Source organism: Dipodomys spectabilis, unplaced genomic scaffold, assembly GCF_019054845.1.
Source record: "Dipodomys spectabilis isolate Male_0828 unplaced genomic scaffold, ASM1905484v1 ptg000215l, whole genome shotgun sequence".
Taxonomy (NCBI): domain Eukaryota; kingdom Metazoa; phylum Chordata; class Mammalia; order Rodentia; family Heteromyidae; genus Dipodomys; species Dipodomys spectabilis.
This window is the reverse complement of record NW_024870892.1, coordinates 8445128-8467741: the sequence shown is the minus strand read 5'-3', so window position 1 is coordinate 8467741 and position 22614 is coordinate 8445128. Positions and strand designations below refer to the sequence as shown.

The 22614-nt window shown below is 52.4% G+C and overlaps 2 protein-coding genes across 9 annotated transcripts in view; both read left to right on the top strand.

Annotated features, from left to right (window-relative positions):
• Rasa3 (RAS p21 protein activator 3) overlaps positions 1-11455 on the top strand; it is a 92046-nt gene extending 80591 nt beyond the window's left edge. For 7 of the 8 annotated variants that reach the window (XM_042697338.1, XM_042697331.1, XM_042697333.1 and 4 more), the window contains 7 exons: positions 273-346; positions 3057-3163; positions 3521-3603; positions 5181-5389; positions 6427-6530; positions 8524-8707; positions 10046-11455. In XM_042697338.1, coding sequence (XP_042553272.1) covers positions 273-346; positions 3057-3163; positions 3521-3603; positions 5181-5389; positions 6427-6530; positions 8524-8707; positions 10046-10121 — 837 coding nt within the window. In that variant the 3' untranslated portion in view covers positions 10122-11455. Of the gene's footprint in view, positions 1-272; positions 347-3056; positions 3164-3520; positions 3604-3917; positions 4946-5180; positions 5390-6426; positions 6531-8523; positions 8708-10045 lie in introns of those variants that run through there. The other variant, XM_042697339.1, reaches the window with a different exon arrangement.
• A 2259-nt stretch (positions 11456-13714) lies between these two features.
• Positions 13715-21987, top strand: CUNH13orf46 (chromosome unknown C13orf46 homolog). The gene is made up of 7 exons (XM_042697237.1): positions 13715-14255; positions 15820-15871; positions 16943-17117; positions 18064-18111; positions 19216-19283; positions 20974-21052; positions 21693-21987. Exons 1-7 carry the CDS (start codon positions 14069-14071, stop codon positions 21696-21698), a joined length of 615 nt encoding a protein of 204 aa, XP_042553171.1. The 5' UTR covers positions 13715-14068; the 3' UTR covers positions 21699-21987.
• Positions 21988-22614: the final 627 nt, after the last annotated feature.

The following is a 22614-nucleotide window of genomic DNA, read 5'->3' as shown; positions in this document are numbered from 1 at the left end:
CCAGCAGAGGCCAACCTGGGTTCCCTATGAAGTCCTGTCTGGCACTGCCAGCACCTCAGGAGGTCCTGGGCGATAGAGATTTGGTAGGACTGGACTTGGGTGGGCTGTTGGGTAGAGATGAGGACTTCAGATTATAGTTTTTACAGGACTCAGGTCCCTACATCCCCACATTCTCTCCACTATGTCAGAGAGAGGGGCATTAGCATCTTGTTTCTATCAGAACAAAGGGACCTATATGCTTCCCACCTGAGTCTGGCCTTTTTCCATTTCAGTTCTTGGATTTGATTTCATCTTCGGGAAGAAGGGACCCCAAGAGCATAGAGCAGCCAATCCTGCTTAAAGAAGGGTAAGCAGTGAGTCCTGCTGGATGGGGAGAGAGTGGGGATGGTGAGTCATACTGGTGGCCAGCCAGGGTCAGAGACTTGCTGGGCAATGGGAACCACGCCTAGGTTCCTGCACCCTGAGGTCTTCCACTGAACCTTGGTGGCCTTGTTGGTGAGCAGTCCATGCTCTGTGACCAATCCGTGTCCTGCCTCTAAGCACTGGGGTTTCCTTCCAGAACATCAGAATAATCTGCCCCTTGTCTGAATATCAATGACTGCCAGTCCTGTCCCTGGCCCTGTTCCCATCTTCCAGCAGGGCTCTGCTCACTCAGCTTGGCCAGCGTTCCTGTAGGGTCCCAGTAGACCTTCCTGGCTCAGCACTAGATTGCCCTAACCATCTGCTTTTTTTTTTTGGGGGGGGGTGCCAGTCCTGGGGCTTGAACTTGGGGTCTGGGTGCTATCCCTGAGCTGCTGTGCTCAACGCTAGCACTCTTCCACTTAAGCTATAGCTTCACATCCAGCTTTTTTTGGTAATTAGTTGGAGGTAAGAGATTCACAGACTTTCCTGAATGGGTTGACTTCAGACTGCGATCCTCAGATCTCAGTAGCTAGGAACACAGGCATGAGTCATTGGACCTGGCTCAGATCACCTATGAGTATAGGGAATTATGGACATGCATGCAGCGATACATGGCAGACGACTGGCCAGCATGGAACTGTGGTTTCTCCTGGGCCCTTGCCAACAAAGCTGAGATCCTACTGGTTTTCCAAGTAGTGGCACCACATGCCATTCCTGCTGGCGTCCTGGGCATTTATACTTTTGAGCCTCTACCTCACATTGAGCTGCTGATTCTTCCTCTGCCTCCCATCTGTGTCCCTAGCTATGATCAGCCCAGCGGGGGGAACCTAAATGGCATCTTGAAACAGATCTGTCATCTTGGCTCTGAGGGATCACCATATCCTACCTGATCATCCAGGTTTACTCAGGGTGCTGAAGATGTTTGTAGAGGTGCTTGTGTCCCAAGATACACACACACTTGGCAAGACACAGAGCCACAGAGTTTAGCATGTGTGTCAGGTTCAGCCATCCTATGAACATGGGATCAGAATGCCTTATTTGCAGCCAGAGGTGCTCTGCCCCAGCCCTGCACTCCTACCTCCTCTTTCCCATTGGGGAAGGGTGATGATAGAAACAAGTCATTAATGAGTGAGTTACTGGGCCTGAGCCAGGTCTTGAGCAAATGAATTCTCATAAATCCCTTTTCTAGAGAGCTCCAAATCCTCTATATGTAACTACACTCAGCAGTTCCTCCCTGTGCACCGGACTAGAATTCCTAGTAATGCAGAGTTTGCAGTGTGTACAGTTCACAATTTACAAAGCCTAATGTATGTACAGCTGTAAAAAAAATTGTTTTTCCAAGAAATCTTACAGTCAAAACATTTAGGACTCTCCACCTACTAACTCAGCTGTTGCATGATCCAGAATCTCCATAAGTGTTTCCTGGCTTTTGAAGGTAACGCCTCCAGGCTGGGCTTTCAGCTGCCAGCCTTACCACGACCAGGTTGCCCATGTGTGTGGGGACATGCAGCTTTCCATCTGTGCTGAGTCCCCAACAGTGGCTGGGAGTGCCACTCCTGGCTTGCTCTGTGGCCCTTGGGAGTATAGGGAAAAGATGCTCTACAACCTGTATTGTGAGGCCCGGTTGCTTCCTTCTAGAACTTTGCTTTCAGTCCCTTAGCATGGTTTTCCACATCCACATTCCTCCCAGCAGAACATTCATCTGCAGCCTTGCTTTTCTGTTCCCTTCTACCTGTCCCCTGCTCTCTGTTGCTTTTGCTTTTCTTTTTTATTCCTCTTTTCTTCTCTTTCTGCTCAACATACTAGATCAATTAAAGATCCTACACTAACGATGATGAACTGGAGTTTCATTCTCCATGGATCTTAAGGAGTAGTTTTGATCTCCTGAGTAGGGGGGACCAGGTCTGGTAGTAGCAGCCCAGGTGGGTTGGACAAAGGGGCGCACCAGCTTCTTAGCATGTGACAAGCCTGTGAGCTGACACCCCCTTCCCCACCCCCAGCTGGGCTGCATTCATGTTTCCTATCCCCCTGCCTCCCAAGCCGTGCCATGTCTTCCCTGTTCTCGGCCGGCCCACCTTTCTAGTTCCCAGTACAAGCCCTCATGCTCTGTGAGTTGCGGTACCACATCCTCCTGAGTGTGTCTGCTGGTGTTTTCTACATTGCTCTGTTGGCACCCAGGGCAAGGGAGACATGTCTGCCGAAGCCCATGTCAGTCCTCTGGTAGTGTAAGGTGGGCACCTATAGGAGGTCATACTTCTCCAAGCAGAGCATGTGTCCTTCAAGTTTTCTCTTGTCATTAGAAAATAAAACAAGGGGGGCTGGGAATGTGGCCTAGTGGTAGAGTGCTTGCCTAGCATGTATGAAACCCTGGGTTCATTTCCTCAGTACTACATATACAGAAAAAGCCAGAAGTGGCGTTGTGGCTCAAGTGGTAGTGCTAGCCTTGAGCAGAGAGGCTTAGGGACAGTGCCCAGGCCCAGAGTTCAAGCCCCAGGATTGACAAAAGGAAAAAACAAGAAGAGGTTGAGCACCCCCACCCACCCTAGGATTATGCGCACAAAAGAGAAGCATGTGATCTTGCCTCTGGGGCAGGAGGAGAGGGTTTTGTCCCCTGAGCTGAGGACACTCACTGGTCCATGTGCCCTTCATGGCAGGTTTATGATTAAGAGGGCACAAGGAAGAAAACGCTTTGGGATGAAGAATTTCAAGAAGAGATGGTTTCGCCTGACAAACCATGAGTTCACCTACCAGAAAAGCAAAGGTAATGGGCCTCCCATTCTGCCTCACTCAGAGGTTCAAGAGCCCCGTCCAGCTCTGGGGGGAGTTCCACTTTCTGAGGAATGCCAGAAAAGGTGTTTGCCTCCAAGTGCTAGCTCAGGCCAGCTGCAGCCCCAGGGGCAGGGGACAGGCAGGCCCTGTGAGCTGGGCCGCCCAGGGACCTTATTCTCTTCCCTCTACCTTTCCTGAGTGAGGAAGACTGTCTTAGGAAATCAGTTTCCCCATGCACCCAGGAGGCACACGTCCTGGGCCAGTGGTAGTGATGGGGCCCGTGCTGTGGAGAGCCCAGCACACAGGACAGCTTGCGGCCAAGTGCAGCTTCATACCCTCTCTGCGGCAGGAGACCAGCCCCTCTGCAGCATCCCCATTGAGAACATCCTGGCTGTGGAGCGGCTGGAGGAGGAGTCCTTCAGAATGAAAAACGTGAGTATGGCCCTGCTTGTTCTGGGCAACCGTCCTCACACTCCATTCTGCATGGGCTGCGAGCATAGCCCTCCAGCCACCCTGCGTCTCCAAATTTGAATCTCCTTGGTGTCTAGGTGCTGTCCATCCAAGCCTCATACCCTGCCCAGGCCCTAAGCCAGGCCCAAGCACTTGGGGCCTCCCTGGCAGCTTTCTGCAGTCAAGACCCTTCCTTTCTGTCCCCTTGGCTTGAGCTAGCAGGCCCCTCCATGCCCCCAGTATGTGATCTCTGTGTCCTTTCAGGCACATTCCTAAAACAAAGGCATTCTTTTTAGAACCACAGTGCCGTTGCATCGTCCACACCTTCTGACCAGGTGAATGTCCACCCACCCTGCGCAGCTCCCTGCCTTGCAGTCACATGAGCAGGCACAGGCTGCATGGTACTTCTCTGTTCCCAGCTTTTAACTGCCCTGCACCACTCTCTGGGCCTTGTGGCCTCCTGGGCTGTTCAGGGAGGCACCTGGGGCCTGTAGGTGAGGCCCCAGCTATTTCCCGGGGGAGTTGGAGTCTGAGCCCCTCAGCCCCTCAAATCAACTGTAGAAGTCCTCACTCCTGGCTACTCCCTGATTCCTGGGCAGTGTGATCTGTGTCTTTCCCAGGCTCTGGCTTCCACTAGGCCTGCTCTGCTGTGTGCAGCCCAGCCTGCTCCTCCCAATTACTTTACCTCTCTGGCCCCAGGACCTTTGCCTACTCACTCTCTTCTGCCTGGACACCTTCCATCACCTACTTCCCATGTTCTACACACTTAATTTTTAGTTCCCCATATGAGCTTGGCTACAGGACTGTCTTTTTTTTCCCCCTAACCCCATTAGGCTTTTACCCCTACACAGCCACTTGTGCTTTCTGTTCACTTTTGTCTTCCTGCTGTCTGGAAGTTCAAAGGACAAAGGTTCTGATCCACACTGTCCTCAAGACCTAGGACAGTACCTGGCCCTCAGCAACGTTTGTTGCATGAACAACAAATGGCAAAGGCAGTGCATTCCCTAAGAGGCCTTATGAGGAAGTTACACCTGGTATGAGGAAGACTCTGGCTAATCTGGGGGGAAGAAGAGCTGCTGTATGGTGAGAGTATCATGTGCCCGGGCTCTGAGGCTGTGGAGGTGGGCGCTCAGGCCCCAGTGCCTCCTGATGGCTTACACAAGAAGACTCAGACATACGCTATGTTACTAACACCTGTCGCTATCTGTAAGAGCTCAGATGGTGTGATGTCCTCTGGAACATGTTGATGGAGACCTGTGAGGTGTAGGATAGGAAGTTCCCTGGCCATCCTAACCCTGAGACTGCTTTTTACCTCCTCCGTCCCTCTCAGCCCTCAGTTTAAGGGTGCATAAACCCTCGGCACCCATGGCTGCCTCTCCTGTGCTCAGAGCTGCAGAACATCAAGCCAGTGCCAGGCTGTGACCCAGGCCAACCTGGCCTGCATCAGCTTCAGAATTCTGGGAGGCCCCTCTGACGGCATCTGTGATGGCCTGGCACCTGCTGGACTCTAGTCCAGCCGGAGGTCCCTGTGGTCCCCTGAGCCCATCCTGTGTATTCAGATGTTCCAGGTGATCCAGCCCGAGCGTGCATTGTACATTCAGGCCAACAACTGTGTGGAGGCCAAGGACTGGATCGACACCCTTACCAAAGTGAGCCAGTGTAACCAGAAGCGCCTCACTGTCTTCCACCCATCTGCCTACCTGAATGGTCACTGGCTGTGCTGCCGGGCTTCCTCCGACACAGCCCCTGGCTGCACACCCTGCACTGGGTAAGTGTCTCTGCAGTCCCTGTTCACCAGCCACGGTCACCTGAACTGTACACTGAAAGGGAGGTTCAGCCAAGAGCTATATGCATTCTGAATGTAGCCCAGACTCCTGCTATTTGGTAAGTAGTCCCACCTAGGAAACCTTAGGTCAGGCTCTCTCCAAAGCTTTTGCTAGGTTAGCAGGTTCTCCTGGAGCATGGCTGTCCTTGGTGATGGGAGGGAGGAAGGGGCTTGGTGCCAAGTGGGATCCAGGGCAGAGGCCGTTCTTCCAAGGAGAGCCTGGACACATAGCACCGATACCTGGGAGTCCCATCTGCTTACAGACACCTGGTTTCCTCCCTTGCACTGCTTCGATCCTACCCCCCTCAGAGACTGAGGCAGCTCCTATCTCCTGGCCCTGTTGCCAGCTGACATGTTGCAGTCACTGAGATTCTGTCGTTTCTACCAGTCCCAGAAGGTCACCAAGTACCCAAGCCTCACTGGATACCCTGGGGTTTGGGGTGCCCTTGTTAGACCTCATGTGACTGTGTACATGACAGCAGTGGTAACGCCCTCGTGTGTGTCAACAGTCATCCATCTCTCAGGCTCTGTCACAAGCCTGAGGAGGAGCCACTTTTGTACCCAGCTTCTTTGGCACAGAAGCCAAAGCTTAAGAGAAGCTGCCTGTCAAGCTAAGAGAGGATCAAGGGCTCCTCTATCAAACTGGCACAGAAGCTGGAGCCCATGGCCTCCTGTCCCCTGGGACAGCCAGCCTGTCAGTGACCTATGCCTGAGGATGATTCCAGTCATGGCTGATGCTGTCACTTGAGTCACTCCTCCTTTTCTGGCTTTTTGCTAGTTAATTACAGATTACTCTGCCTGGGCTGGCTTGGAACCATGAATAGCTAAGATTGTAGGAATGAGCCCACTGGCATTCAACTTGGGGTGAGGTCTTAATTAAGGTCTCTCTACTTTCTCTCTTCAGTGATTCTCTTTTAAACAACATAATTAAAAGCTTAAGCAACTGTTTTTATCTTTCTGTTCCTGCTGTATTTGGACAGTGGCCTCCCTGCAAACATCCAGCTGGACATTGACGGGGACCGAGAGACAGAACGTATCTATTCCCTCTTCAACCTGTACATGAGCAAGCTGGAAAAGATGCAGGGTGAGTGCAGGCCAGACCCTGCACCCGGGAGCTGCAGCCATGGCTTCTGAAAAGGTCCTGGGATGTAGAATAGTAGAGACACTGCCCAGAGCCTTGGGGCCCTGTAGCCCCTGCCCGAGTCTGGTATACCACTGAAGGGAAGTTTCACACAGGCCATCAACTGGGAAAAAAGCAGTTTGACAACATGTTATTATATTGATGTTTTAGGTGGAATGTAACTTTCATTCTCTGAGCTGCCAAATTCTTTCGAAGACTCTTTCTTAATAACTTTTATACTACAGGCAGGATTTTCTTGTTTCATAGAGAGATGTGTGAGTGTACATGTGTAGATATGTGTGGGTATGGCTATGCGTGGGGGGTTGTCCACACATGTATATACATGTATGTGGGCATCTTGTGGATGCGTGTATGTGGGAGGGGTACACAAATGAGTAAGGTGGACATGTATGTATTTCATGTGCATACTTGCAGGTATATGTATATGTTTAAGCACATGCCTGGGGTACTTATGTGTGGATGTACACATGATTCGTAATGTTCTATTGTTCGTGAATGTGCATTTTGTTGGAGTAGATATGAGTGAGCAGGTGTGTAACTATATATGTATATGTATATGTCATTGAGCATGCTTTGTATGGTGCATGTGTGAGTATATGTATGTATACGCATGGACATGTGTGTGTGTGGACACTTGTGTGGTTGTAGGCCTGTGTTGAACATGAATTATGTGAGTGGTCATTGTGTGAGTATAAGTGTGGAAATTTGTGTACATATATAGGAGGCACATGGGTGCATGGGGCACTTTTATGAATGTATGTCATGTGTGTGTATATATATATATATATACATGCATATATGTACATATACATACATATATGCATGTATATATATACACCTGTGTGAGTGGGCGTGTGTGAGTGTGTTCTGTGAGTATATGTGAGCATGTAGGCAAATGTGAGTATGCACAGGGATAGACACATGAGCATTATGTGGGCACATATGTTCATGTATGGCCACGGGTAAGTATAAACAGGTACACATGTGTATCATGTCACTGTGTGTCTACATTGTGAGAATGCATGTGAACATGTGATGGTGAGTGTGTTGTGTCTGCGTGTGCATATGGACAAATGCATTCGTGTGTGCCGCCTAACTACAATACCTGGGGAGTTAAGATTTCAGTATGTGTATTTGGGGTGAAATGTTCCATTTACAGCATGTTCAGAATTGCAAGGCCTGGGTTCTGGAGCCTAGGTGCATGATGGGCCCCATGAGCAGCTCCTGGCAGTGTTTGGGAGCAGGTGGCAGCTGCTGAGATGCCTGGGGACTGGCAGGGGGACGGGGGGGGGGGGGGGAGCTTTGGTCAGGTGTTGAGGGACAGGTTGTGGGAGCTCCTGGCATGCTGAATGGGCTGCGTGAGGGGCAAGAGACCACAGCACAGCCTTCCCCAGCAGTGATGTCCTCCAGAGTTGGCTGGGGTAAGGATATAGGTGTGAAACTACTAGGTTATCTGTCTGACCTTCTGTCCCCAGAGCCAGTGTGTCCTGGCCATGAACATACCCAAGGGTAGGTGGGTAAGAGTGCCAATTTTGCCCTTTGTAGGATAGATGATTGTCCCACTTGGGCTCCCATTTGGACTGGGGCCTTCGAGCTAGCCCAGCCTAACATGTAAGTGTAGAGTCCTCTCTCCTGGTTCTAGACAGATGCATGAGGCACCTTTGAGACGTGTAGCTGGGGGAAGGGCTGCGGCTTGGGCCATTAGGCCCTCAGGAGGTTGGTTGGCAGGGCCCTGGCTGCCCGCCTCCCTGAGGCACTCCCAGGGTCCGTTAGGGCAGAACTTGCCCATGGAGTGGCTTCTGTTTCTGTCTGCAGCCGTTTCAGGAAAGGGCCGATGTGGAGAGTGCTGCGGGTGAGCTGGACAGATGACCAAAGTCAGGGCTGAGGCACTGGAGCCTGGGCCACTCCCCACACTGACCCTTACCTTGTGCTGCAGAGGCCTGTGGGAGCAAGTCTGTGTATGACGGCCCAGAGCAGGAGGAGTACTCCACCTTCATCATCGATGACCCCCAGGAGACCTACAAGACGCTGAAGCAGGTCATTGCCGGGGTGGGAACCCTGGAACAGGAGCATGCCCAGTACCGGAGGGATAAGTTCAAGAAGACGAGATATGGCAGCCAGTGAGTGCTGTGAAGCCAAGGGCTGTGGGAGCAGGGTGTGATGTGGGCAATTCCCCCAGGGCCAGGCCCCCCCAGGCCTCCCTCCCTGTGTGGCCACCGTCCTGCAGAGGAGGGTGCCAGTGGAGCCCAGCTGGAGGCCTGATCGTGCTGTGTGACCACCAAGGTTAGGCCTCACTCTCCCCTTTAGGACAAGCGGCTCACTGGCCAGGTCCAGGGAAGTGGTCCCTCTCCAATGTTTCTGGACTTCCAGCATCCGTGGTGGCTCAGAGCCATGCCCTGCCTGCTTTGGTGTCACATGCTCCTTGCTGTTTTCCTCAGGCTACCCAAGGTGCCAACAGCAAGGCCAGCTCTGGACTGGCGGCACACTTCCTATGAGAAAGAAATGCGGGGTGTGCAAAGATTGAGGCTCGAGCCAGGTGGGGCCTTCCCAGCCACTACCACCTCTAGACTGTGGCCTCAGGCAGGCCAGCCTACACAGGGGGAAGAATGCGGGAAAATTAAGGTGGATTTCTACAAAGAAACTAGAACAGCCTTGGTACCAAGTTAGAGGGTGGCGGGGCCTTGGCCTCATCTAGCAGGTGCCCAGGACCACCATGACAGAGCTGTGGCACAGCCTGAGAAAGATGAAGGCTCACATGTCCACTACATCTGCCCACGGAAGGGTGTGGAGAGGCCTTCATCCCAACTGTACCAGGTCACTCCTAGGACCGACCCTAGACCCACCTGTCCCTGCTCCTGACCACCACAGCAGCACAGCAGGTCCCTTTGGACTGCCTCTAACTGGGGAACCTAGATTCCTTGTAAAAACCTTGCATTGTGATATTAAACACTTGTCAGCTTTATAGTCCCAAACCAGCAGTTGGGTGCTGTGACTCACCAGCTGCTGCCCTCAGTGCAGAGCCTCAGCAGCACACAGGAGGACAGAACCATGCCCTCTGGGAGTGTGCACACTGTCAATGTTGTATGGTCCCTGTAGCACACAGGCACAACCCATATACATGTGTACATAGCCTACACATTTGCATGTGTAAGTATTTCAATATATGCACACACTATGCATGGCTGCAACACATGGGTTGCAGTTTATATACATTTATATGTGTGTGCATTACGTGCATGTATGTGCACACACAGTGCAACATGCCATGTGTAATTGTGTGCATGAGAGATTACAGTTGTAGCAGATACTTCCATAGAAGGCTTTGTGCTTAGTTCTTTTGTAAAAAATTACCTGTTTTCCATAGTTATCACACACTTACAAGTAAGTAAGAATGCCCTTTGAAGCACAAGTGGACACTTCAGGTGTTGCGTGACACTTGCACTCCCTTGCTTTTCCAGGGAGCACCCCATTGGAGACAAGAGCTTCCAGAACTACATCAGGCAACAGTCCGAGGTCTCCACCCATTCCATTTAAAGTCTCTGGTGCCACCAGATGCTTCAGGAAACCCACGGCACTGGGAGCAGGCCCCAGCGGGCCATCTGTGAGCCGGGCAAACCCTTCCCCCACAAGAGCCCTTGCTGAGGCCTACACCTTACTTACTTCACCCATCTGCCAGAGGCAGGCCATATGAGCCATTTGGGAACATGCGGTCATTTATCTTCTTACTCACTTTGGCTTCATGGGGATCCGGAGATCCATGGACTGATGGGGCGGCGTGGGCTTTCGAGTAACCCCGCCTTGCCCTTCCTTGGGTAACAGAGCCGGCCCAGTCACAGCCCTGTGCGTTCTGCAGTGTGTGCACTTCTGTTCCCTGCTGTTGCCCTTTGGCCTGGCCTGCACCTATGTGGCCTTCCGTCCCTCACCCTGTTTCACTGTATTTGGAACCTCAAGAGCAGTATTTTTCAAGCCTGCTGTCTCAACTGCCCTGAGCAGGTAGCCTCTCCATTCGGCTTGTGTTGGTTTTGTTCTTGGCTGAAGGGTCAGTTTTATGGCATGGATACACAGAATGGCAGAGAAATTCAAATTTGGTCTTCAGGGAAATGAAGCCCTTTCTGCAGAGTCCCTAGCTGGGAGAGCAGGTCTAGTTATCTCTAGGTGACCATTAACCCCCCAGCTGGAGCACACGGTGTCTTTAAAACTAGAATCTAGATGTTAAGCTACTAGGATGGAAATTTGGGGAGGACTTTTTAACTAGAAATGTTCATTTTTCAGGCTGTTTTTTGTAATGTTTTTAAAGGACCGTTTTTAACTAGCTCTTTAATGTACTCATGAAAGGAGATGCTGCAGAGAACAAATACAAAGGGAATGGTGTGTCTCACCAGCAGACCGGCTGCAGTCCTCAGAAGGAGGGACCTGGGTTTGAGGCTGTGTCCACCTACACCTCAGCCCCAGGAGGCCGGGCAGGGCGACGGCTGGGTCACTTTTTGTTGGGGGGAGGAGGGTCCTAAAAGGGGCAAGCAGACCACTTCAGCTGAGTCACACACTGCTTCTGGAACCTCATCCTACACGGTCTCCCCGCGGGGCAGAGCCTGAAGGCACTCGGAAGACACTCCACTGGTCCTGGTACCCGTGTCTCTGCTCCTATTTGGACTACAGTCCAGACTTATAGTCTGGAGATGGCATATAGTAACAGTACTTGTCATCACTGCGGAAGTGGAAGTGCGAAAAACACACTTTTGGATACACAGCTATTTGCTGCACTGAGCTGCAATTTTTAACATGGATTTGTAACTTAATGTCTCTGTTTATAAAATACTAATGATTTGCGATGTATTTTACTGGCCAATTAAAACAGATGTTTTATTCTTTGTGAGGGCTGGATTGTTTTCTAGAGGGGTGTGCTTGGAATTACACAGGAGGGGCTGGGGGTGTCCCAGTACAGGAGGGCACACGTAGGAATATGGGTGGCTGTATTTTGATAACTAATGACCTCTTACAGGTGACATTATCTCTGGTGACAGCATCTCTCTGATGTGGGTGATGTCACTCTGACGTTTCTTTAGTGTTTTTCATAGTGTCTTCCATTTGGTTTACACTTTTTTTTTCTTTTTTAAATCCATCTAGAGCTACCCTCAGTAGGAGGAAAGCCTGGGGTTTGATTTTAACACCAAAGTAAGCATTTCTAGGAGCATACCAAGGGAAAGTCTCAGGCACACAAACTGTACCCAATAAGATGAATCTGGAGTGGGCCCCTCACTAGCCTCCATCACAGAAGGGCAGGGAGCAGGTCAGGGAAGGTTATACCCACCTGGTCTATGGTTCAAATGAAGAGGTGAGTAGCAGATGGCTGCTCTGCCCACGGATACCTGTCCTGAGCCGCTCAAGGCACTTAGACCCAAGCAGCCGTGAAAGCTCTGGCAGCCCCAGGGCCAGAGGATTCATTGGAGCAAAAGAAGTTGGCACTGAGCAGAGGGGAGCAGGCCTAGTTAACGTTCGACTCACTGTCTCAGGCCTAGTTAACACTCAAGTCACACTGAAGCATGCATAGACAGCATTGAGATCACACCACAGAGGGTAAGTTCACCAGGATACATTGTAGCATGCCGATTTAATACCTAGCTCACAATGAAGCATAACAAGTTAATACTCAACTTAGACTGCAGCATACAGGGGAGTGGGCCTAGTTACACTGAAATCTCACTGGAGCATGCCTGGTTAACTCCGCTCACATTTTAGCAGGCCTAGTTAACACTGAGTTCACAAGGGAGCAGGGCACATGGGAAGGAACTGGGAGCCTGGTGAGCCCAGCCCATGGAGGTAGGAGGCACACAGGCAAAAAGGGCAACACTAGGGAATGCAGACCTCCAGTGAGCAGTCAGTGGTGAGTGATGCATCCTCTTGTTCTACACACAGCCTGTTTGTCTTCGAACCGAGGAAGCTGTCTCCACACACCACCTCTGGCTTTCGTTCTGGGCTCCCACCTTCAGTACGTCTGGATGTGGGTCGGGGTTGCCACCCAACACTGCTGGCTGGGTACTTTAGCCAGCCCCTGCCTAGATGCTAGAGCCACTCCAAGGAAACAACCAGAAAGGAGAGAAGGCTATGTCTGGGGCCATCCTGCCTCTCTGTGAGTGTTCTTGAGTCCACTCAGGACAAACTGCTGTCAGGAAATGAGACACACACACACACACACCAGTAGGTACCCTGAAGGGACAGAACAGCCCTCTGCACTCTGAAATAAACCTCTTTGGTAAAAAGGCTTTTTTTAGCAAAGGCACTGGAAAAACCAGCAGGCATCTGGAGAGTTCTCACCTGCCTCTGTCCTTTCCAGCAGAGGAATTTCACACGCACACACACACACACACCGACCACACACACACACACACACACCGACCACCACCCTGCCTGTTCAGGAGAAGAATGGCCTTGTCACTGAGGATGGACATACACTACCCCAGCCCCATACACACACCTGTTGTGCAACCATCCAAAGCTTTCCTCCACCTGGTAGACAAGCATTTATTTTGTCACTTTGAGCCACATTCCTTATGAGGCTTCTGTGCCTAAGAAAAACTAAATTTGTATCAACTTTCGCCTGCTGTTTAGGTCAGTTTAGCTCTCTCCCCAACCAAAACCCTAGAGGGTAAAGGTAGAATTCAGAGCAGTAGATGGGAATATTCTGTTAGGAGTTAAATTGTACCCCAGATCATACGCTGTAGTCCTTCCATCACAGAAGGTAACTGCTGGGGGTAAGGGAGAGGCTTTAAGGTGGTATGAAGCAAACGAGATCGTTAGGGGGGCCTGACTCCCTGTGGCCAGTGTCCACAAGATTAGGCCCAGATGCCAGGGTGACCATGCAAGGACATAGGGAAGATGTTTTCTACATGCTGAGCGGCCAAGAGAGGAGCTGACCCCCGAGACACCCCGGGTGTAGACCAGCCAGCTGTGGTCTTCCATGGACTGGTTCTCATGGCTGGACAACGCACATCTTCCCAAAAGGCTTCCTCCAGAACCGCCCCCCCCCCCCCCGGGTTTGTTTTGTCCCTGCACAGTGCTAGATTAGGTTCAGAGTCTGATGGCTGCCTCCCTCATTTGTTTTTTCTGAGTTTTATCCCTAGCACTAATTCCTTCAAGAATGAAGGTACAGTGCAGAGCTTCTGGGTAGGAACACAGTCGTGAGGCTGTTTCTGATGGAAAGCCCCAGCGTGGACTTGGCCTGGGAACCTTTGTCTAGTGGAGAAACCAGTAAGTGTGGGGAAGTAGAAGAGAAACTCCCAAGTAGAAGAGACTCCAACCCTTGAGCTGCAGGGGCCTCGGGGCTGCCAGCCTTTGACCCTCAAGCCTGAGGTGACATCATAGCTGTGCCGTGGCAACGGAGGCCTGGAGCACATTCTAGAAGAGACAAGGTGAGGAGAGGCTGGCCGCGATGCCCTTGGTCTGAGGTGGTACCCTGGCAGTGCCTTCCTCCACGTGGGGTCAGGATGGAGAAGGATACCACCACGCACAGGAGGCACCGGCCTGGCCCCGGGGCCCTGCCCCCAGGAATGGTCCCCGGACATCTCAAGGCAGCCAGCGATGGGGCAGAGCTCCACAGAAGCAGGAGCATGGGTGGCCTGCACCAGAAGGGGGACCCTCCAAGCCACGTCAGGAAGCTGCGCAGAGAGCCAGGTAGGGGACTGATACTTGGAGAGCCGGGAGGGCAGGCAGAAGGCCCAGCCCTGCCTCAGGGAGGGACAGAGCCCGTGGGCACTGCATCCCAGTGGAGAGTAGGTGGGTAGCTACTGATTCCAGGAATGCTTGAGCCGTAGCCCTGCCTGCAGTCCTTACAACCCCACTCCTTACCAGATGTACTTATGAAGGGGCAGACCTGGAAGATCAGCCTGGGGACCGCTCAGGAGTTTTAGGACACATCCACATGTGTGCACACACAAGCTGGTTGCTTCTTGCTGCTTGGAAGGGGCTTACATAAGGCTGAGACTGAACTGCAACTTGCCTTTTCTTTTTGGAGCTCTCCTTTGAGAGCTACCAAGGTCTAAAGCTACTTTGTAGAGTAGTGAAAGTCCCCTAACGGCCCCAGCAAACAACTTGGGCCTCCTGTGTTCTCTGTGGGCTAGAAGGTACCACCCGCCAGGGGTCCACAAGCGAGTCCAACACTACAGTCAGCAGATAGATCAGCAGCGGGTCACGTGGGAAAGGGGACAAATGCACAGCCCAGGTGAAGTGTGGAGTGTGAGATGTGCTTCTCCACAAGCGGTAGACTGGAGAGCAGGCGAGTGCTGACCATGTCCCAGGCTGACAGAAGGTCTGGCCAGTTCTCACAGGAAGGCTCCTTTCCTGCTCAGGCTCCTCCATTTAAACCATGAAAGCCTCGTTGAAAGCTCTGGAACCCCCAGGTTCGATTTGAATGCCAGGGCTGCCACAGGTAGCAGGTGATACCAGTAGTTCTAGACTCAGATCTGGCCCAGGCAGCAGCAGGGGCACAGGAGAGGCTCTGAGTTCTGGCCTGGGAGAACCCCCAGAGATCCCCACAGATCCTGGAGTCACCTGTCTCTTCAGAGCTCTTGGGCTGAATCACAGCTGCTGTGCTCTGAGCAGGCAGAAGCAGCACCCTGAGGAGCCACGGGACTAGAGAGCCCGCTGTCTCCCAGGATTACCTTTACCTTCGTGTCCTGTGCTGCTTGCTGGGCATGCAGGATGCCCTCACCCTTGGGCAGTTGGTTCAGGTTTCCTCCTGCCCCCTAGGACAAGAGGACTGTGAGATGCTCCTCAGGGAGCCATCCCCTCTGTCTGTGTATGGAGAAGGATCGGGAAGGTGTCCCTTTTCCCCACACCCTGCTCTGCTTCTGGGTCAGCTGTGATGGACCGAGGGCATTTGTTACCTTGGGGTCTTGGACACACTATTAGATGCAGTGGATAGCTCATCTGAATTCTACAGAGAGAATGAAGAGCTAGGGGTGGGTCTGTGCTGCTGGCTGCGTGGCTCTAGCCTGCGTGTGAAAGGTGATGGACCTGCAAAAACAAAGGTGCATGGGCTAAGGGTACCAAGTGGCTGAGGGAAGAAACCCCTCTGCTGCTCCCACCTCCTTGAGGCCTGCTGTAGGCCACCTGGGTGGCTGCAGGGCCCTGCAGTGCACTAGGGAGTGGTGAGTGGTATAGCTCAGAGTAAGTGTGGGGGCTGAACTGGCACGGCCTGGGGTGCCGATGGGACTGACCAGCTGTGTTTGCCTCTCAGAGTCTGAAGACCTGGGGAAGGACCCAAGAAGTGGAGTAGAGGACATCATCTGGTAAGCAGGAGCGGTGGCTCAACACAGACAGACAAGGGAGCAGAGCCCCTGAGGAAGGTGCCTGAGGACCCTGGGGGAGACTTGTTAGAGAAACAGAGGCCCCCTGGCTGCATCTCAGGACACGCCCTCTCTCAGGCAACCCCATCCGTCCAGTGTAGGCCTCATCCCTAGCTAGACCAGGCCGAGTTGCCATGCTGATATAACCAGTGACAGGTTAGAAGGAAGAGCAGCCCCAGATGGGAGCCACCTACTTACCCTGCCACCAAGAAGCTAGAAACCAGATACTAGAATCCCATTCACCCCAATCACAGATAAGACAGGGCCACAGCCCTCACAAGTGGTCCTTCTTGAGTGTCTGAGCCATGAAGCACCACCAGAGATGCTGTTGGCTGCTGTACTAGGTGCCCGCACATCATGTGAGCATCCTCCCTGGCTGGCCAAGGGAAGAGGTATCTCTCCACCTCCACCAAGTCAGAAGTCACACCCCTGTTGCTGGGTGGGGAAGTCCCGCCTTTCCCACCCCCCACGTTCCTCTGGTCTTGGCCTTACCAATGAAGCATGTGTGCATGCGCGCAAGCGCTCGCGCAGAGAATAATCACTCAGACACAGGCCTGCTCCAGTCTGCTCCCTCCAGGGCCAGGAGTCTCCATGTGGAGAGCTACACAGCTGCTGGTGAGCCGCCTGTCTTTGCTTACCATATAGGCAGTTGAGCAATAAGCCCCAGTGAACCATTATGTTGTTGGCAGTACAAAAATGGGGAGCTCAGGATGTCTGTGGCCAAGATGGGTCATCAGAGGGAGCTAGGAAGACCAGGCTATTCTATTCCCAGAGGGTCCTTCTCTATCTCCACAACAGCCTCAGGTTCATCCACTCCCCAAAACACTAAGGAAGGAGCCCAAGATGGAGATGGAGAGCAGTTGTTAGCCTGAAGCTGTCTGTCATCTGCTCCAAGTCTCTCCTCTGTCTGTGTCATCTGCTCCAGCCCATTCCTCTGTCTGTGTCATCTGCTCCAAGTCTCTCCTCTGTCTGTGCCATCTGCTCCAAACCACTCCTTCTATATTTCCCCCACAGCCAGGCAAGCCTAGAGGAAGACAAGAAAGAAAAAAGTCTAGATACACGGGGAAAGCTGGAGCCGGACCATAAGAGTGGGAAAATAGAGCCAGAGAGTGAGAAGAGTGATTCTGAAGTCAGCGCCAAGGAGGAGCAGGATGGAGAGTTCAAGGGAAGACGCACCCCAGAGGCTGAGGTCAGGCCCACCCTCAGCTCTGAATTCTGTCCTCCTGCACGGGTCCCCTCTGCTCACCTGTGGGTATCTTCTTTGACTTAAAGGAGCAAGATTCAGAGTCTGGGAGGCAGAGCAGCCTTCTGGAAAAGGAAGCAAGAGCTGCTTTCTCTAGTAGCAGGAGGAAGATGCATAGGACTGCTAAGCAGGCCTCTCTCAGACAGTCAGGGTGTCATCTGAGCAGGCACCATCCTATGAAGCTGGATACCCCAGAGCAGCTCACCTGTGTGCTGGCCACAGATGCCTCACACCAGCACCATGATAGGAGTTCCCACAGCATCTCACAAGGGAATGTGGCTCTGACTCTTCCTCTCAGACAGTATACCGGGTGGAGACAGCTGGGCATACTGTTCACCAGTGCTTACAACATGGGGCCCTTGTGGTTCTGGGTCAGTGATGATGCCCAGATGGAAACCACAGGGAAGCCCACAACATGCTGCCAAGCCTGTCCCAAGCCAGCATGGGTCTCCACCACCTTGGTGCCAAGTGGCTTCAGGAAGGTGTGTAGAGACAGAATCTTAAGTGCTTTCCTGTGGAGCAGGCCCGAGGAGATGAGGCTCCTTCTGGTCTCAGCATTGCCTTGTCTCCTGGAGGCCTTGCACTCAGAAGTTGATGGTGAAGACTGGTCTCAGGGATACTCTGCTTCCAGTGAATAGGAATAGGGAGGAATGGGAAGGCTGTGTTTTTCTCTTGCTCTTCTCCAGAGTGGACCCCATGGATACCTCCTGCATGGACTTTTCACCAGTCTTCCTGTTCCCCACTCCTCCTTCCTGCCCCCCTACTAGCACTAGCACCTGGTGGGCCCCTTGGTAGCTGCTAGAACCTGGCTTTCCACAGGCCACGGGTCGACAGGCCCTCCCGAGACATCTTTTCCTCCTTCTCACTCACATGTCTTTGTTTCCACCCACAGAAACCATCAGTGTTTGTGGAGATTGATCTGGAAGACCATGTCGAGGAGGTACGGACAAAACCCCAGAGAAAAAAGTCAGATCACCGCACTGTCTGGGCTGGGCCAGAGGCGGAGCTGGGACCCGGGCCCAGAAGCTCCAGGGTAACCAAGGGGTCGAGGGCTGGCCTCAGGGCCTCACCTCCCTTTACACAGGCAGGTGCATCCTGGCAGAGACGTCATGCCAGCCTGGGTCTCTGTGGGATCGTGCTGGGATGGAGGACAAAGTACACTGGGTTACTGGAGAGCAGACTTTGACAGAGGTGGAGCTGTCAGCGCCATCAGTAACTGCTTACAAACTTGTGTACTGCCCCTGCCTGGCTGTTTCCCTGCAGAATGGAGCTCACAGTACCCATAGCCCAGGGTTATTGCATAGACTTCTCAGAACACTGCTCTGTGCCCAGAAAGCCTTAGTGTTACGTATCACCATCATCACTATCATCACTACCATCAGCATCACCATTACCATAATCTCCACCATGACCAGAACTGCCATCACATCACATCATCACCACGCCATTGATATCACCATCCTCGCTGCCCTCATTGCTACTTCTAGCAGCAGCAGCACAAGCACAGTACCACAACCATCCCCATCACAATGGCTATCCTCACAGCACTACCACCATCACTACCATCATGACTATCTAAAAATAAGGCTGACTGTGCATCTGTCTGGACCCGTCCAGCATAGTTAGCTGTGAGCTTCCTCTGTGAACAACCACAGCCCTGCAAACCTCTTGACCTGATCTATGGGTGATTTTAAGCTCTCACCCAAGGGCTGGTTATTTTTCAGATTATACCTTTTATTCAAGTTTGCCCTCAGACCAGACCCTTGAAAAGACATACTAAGTTTCCCTAGGCCTTACTCAGGATGGCTCTGAGTTCTTAGGACCCCAGGACATCAGCCAGTGGCAGAGTTGGAGGCCTACACAAATGTTAGTTCCTCTCAGAGTACCCAGTGAGGGTACCCTCATGCTCAGCAGAGCCTATGTGGTGGGGGATGCCCGGGACCAAATGAAGTCCATACCTCATCTGTGTCTCCACCTGTTACCTGGGCAGATCGCACAGATTGGCACCTTCATCCCCCTGAACCTCTCCTGCCCCTCCCAACAGGAGCTCATCTGTGGCGTAGCAGAAGAGAAGCGGCCTGAAGTGGACACAGGGGACTTGTCGGAGGATGAGTAAGTGATGCTGAGCTTCCACTGGTCCCTGGGTGTGGGCAGAGACCAAGCTTGGATGGGGGCTGAAGGGCTGGGGGCAGAGGGGAAGCAGAGCTTCTGTGGGTTCCAGGGACATTCTCCAGGGGCCCCATACCATTCCATCTCCCCACATCCTCAGCCAGCAAATGACCAGACGGGGAAGGAGACAGAGAATGAGCCAAGGGGACTGTGTGTGTGGTACTTGCATCTTTAGTTTGGGATTTTAGCTGCAGCCCAGAGGCTGTGGAAGGCAGGCCTGGTGCCCAGGCCCTCTGGAGCAGGCCTCAGATTTGAAGGTAGGAGAATATGTTGGTGCTGAACACCCACACCCCTTTGAAGCAAACCCTGATGTACTAGCAATACCCCAAGACTTCCTGAGGACAAGGGCCTTGGCCACAAAGAAAGGCCCATGGATAGGGTTTGTTTCATTTCAAACAATATACATACAAAGGAGTAAATTGCAATTATCCAAATGAGTAGCTGAGAGCTAATAGCTATATTAGTAGTTTGTCTTATACATTTTTGCAGAAGAAAACTTGCCCTATTGGGTTTGCAAAACTGATACATAATCTTGAGGGAACTCAAACTGTAGGAAGTACCACAACAAAGGGAGTGTTTGAGAATCACCCCCAAATCCACTTATTAGAAACAAATGGGGTGCATTCTCCTCCATGTCTGAAATGCCTTCTAGGTGTCGGGATGCCCCGGGTGCTGGTGCCCCGGGAGGGTTGGCATTCTGCTCACTATTGAGACATTATTACTGTTTTTATTACCTTGCTTCAGACTTTTGTATGATCATTGAGCAAGTCAGTGGGGAAACTCAGTTCCATCTTCACTCAGAAGGCCTCTGTCTCTGTGGCCTCCTGCACATGACCAGGTCACATCAGCTTTTACCGGATATTAAGACTGTCTCCAGATCAAGACCTGATTGGCAGGCCTCTTGCAAATAAGCATGTTTCACATTGTTTCTTGGCTGTATTTGGCCACAGGGCGTACAGCTTGGGCAGCTTGCCTTCTACTGCAGAGGCTAGACAAGCAGATATTCGGTATTGGCCTGGAATTTGCTCAGGGCTTGCTCCTGCAAGGAGCTGTCCGGTGTGGTGGGGCAGGAGATGTCCTTGACCCCTGAAGGCACCTGGATGGTCTGTGCCTGGACAGACGGGACTGGTTCATTGCTCTACCCTGACCACCATGTGCTCTGTTGTCTTCAACTTTACCAGCTAGGCCTGCTCAGATGGTAGGCACTGCAGCTATGTGCCAATGGTCCGTTGCTGCCCGCTCAGGCGGGTTCTGCCCCGAGCTAGGGTGAGCACTGTGAAGACAACCATGAGCCACCACTCAGAGTGGTCTAGCATGGGCCTACCATGTTTCCAGTGGTTCACCACCTGCACTTGAGGCTCTAGGGCTTCAGGAATGGGCTTGCTTCGTTGGTTGCTAGTGTTTCCAGGGTTTCTCCTGGCCAGAGAACAAGGACAAAGGACAAGAGAAGTCTGGTTGACTCTGGAGAAATCTACAACCCCTAGGCTCTCTGTGGGCAAGCCTCACGCTCTGGGGCTGGAGTAGGTTTGGCAGAAGTAGGAGAAGCCCTGGTGGAGGGTGCCCTGGGGTGCTGGTGAGATCCCTGGAATGACGCCCAGGCAGCCTTACTCACCCCTGCACTCTTGGCCTCCAGAACAAGGACCAGCTGGGTGTGCTGCATCCCATACCCCATGAGGAGGAGGGCGCGAGACAGCACAGCAGCCCCGGAGAAGGTACTCAGCATCTAGAGGGGGGCCAGAGAAGGCAGGGGTGGGGCATAGGGGCAGGGCACAGGGTTGGCCAGGCCCTGTTCTTTCCTAAAAGCCCTCTGCCTGGGATCCCAGGTTCCCATGTCCCATGGAAAAGGCCCAGAGGTAGAGGGAACAGGGCAGATGGTGGTGTGACACACACACACACACACACACACAGAGCCACACACACAGCCACACAACTCACATAGAACCCACACAACTGTACTTACGGGTATGCATACATGATCTCATGTATGTCCACAATTATGTGTGGACACATGAGTACAGCAATATGTGTGTGCATGTGTGAACATGTACATGTTGGCATGTGCATAGCGACAGGTTCAAATACACAGCTCTCATGCATTGCCACAATTATACAGTCCATACACACATGCATGCAGGTGATGAGACCCTCGGGACTTAGAAGCCACAGAGGCCTTGCATGTCTGCATGTCACTGTTCCCCTGGGTGCTCATGGAGTGAGGACACATGCTCTGAGTTAGTCTTTCCTGCAGCTTTGGGAGGGAGCACTTCTGCACATTCAGTGCACACTCCCAGCAGGTCCCAGCTGGTCCAACAATGCCACCTGGTGGTCAGGATTACCCAAAGCTCTCTTCAGTCCTAGGAATAGACCATCCAGGACGTCGGTGGCTGGAGCTTCGTGGTCACCATCACAGAACTTCAACTCTTCAGCGAATTATTCACTAGAGGACAAGCTAGAATGTGACACGTGTTTGCTGAGCCATCAATGACCATGCCCCGGGCTGCAGCTGGGGCTCAGGGCAGCCAACGACTCCACTGTGCATCCCTCCGAGCCCTGAGGGATGCAGACTCTCATCTGGGCACCCCTGTCCTCAGACGGTGCTTGGTGGTGAGGGGCCCCCAAAGCACTTTCCCGCATGAACCCCACAGAACAAAAAGCAAAAAAAACCACAAAAAACACTTTACATGTGGATACCTGAGGTTCCAGGGTGGGTGTGGGTTGGAGGGCCCAGAGCCAAAGACAGCCCTGGAGCTGAAGGCCTTGAGATGTACGTGGTTGTTAGGAGGCATGTTGGGCACAAGGACAGTCTATGGCTCTTGTGGGATGACAGAATGGGACCAATGCCTGTATAGGGAAAGACCTTGGCCTCAACTGGGGAGGACAACAGGAAGAGATGACCCCAAGATGACCTGCAGGGACATTTCAGGGTCTGTCTGCTGTGCAAGCTTTGTGACCCATCTTTGGGATTCAGTGAATGTCACAGCTACATGGAGTTCTGACAAAAAGGACCTGGAATGTGGTGCTTGGTGGGGTGAGCAGTCATGTGCAGGGGGTGGGAGGCTGGCCTACAGTGAACCCCTAGGTTCAGCCAAACTGTTTGGTTCTAGCAAAGTTTGAGGTGTCAGTTGGGCTCCCTACTTCACAGAAGAGGAAACTGAAGTGCCCAGGCAGGAAGCAGGGACTATTAGACCCAAGCAGATATTTTCTTTCTCCTGGGAGTGGAAGGGTATCTCTGAGATCTGGTGGCCTCCACTAGACTGAGACCACTGAGTCTTGA

Coding starts and splice junctions, on each gene's coding strand:
- CUNH13orf46 (XM_042697237.1), top strand. CDS start 14,069: ATGGAGAAGGATACCACCACGCACAGGAGGCACCGGCCTGGCCCCGGG. Junction 14,256..15,819: donor GAAGCTGCGCAGAGAGCCAG/GTAGGGGACTGA, acceptor TTTGCCTCTCAG/AGTCTGAAGACCTGGGGAAG. Junction 18,112..19,215: donor TGGAAGACCATGTCGAGGAG/GTACGGACAAAA, acceptor CCCTCCCAACAG/GAGCTCATCTGTGGCGTAGC.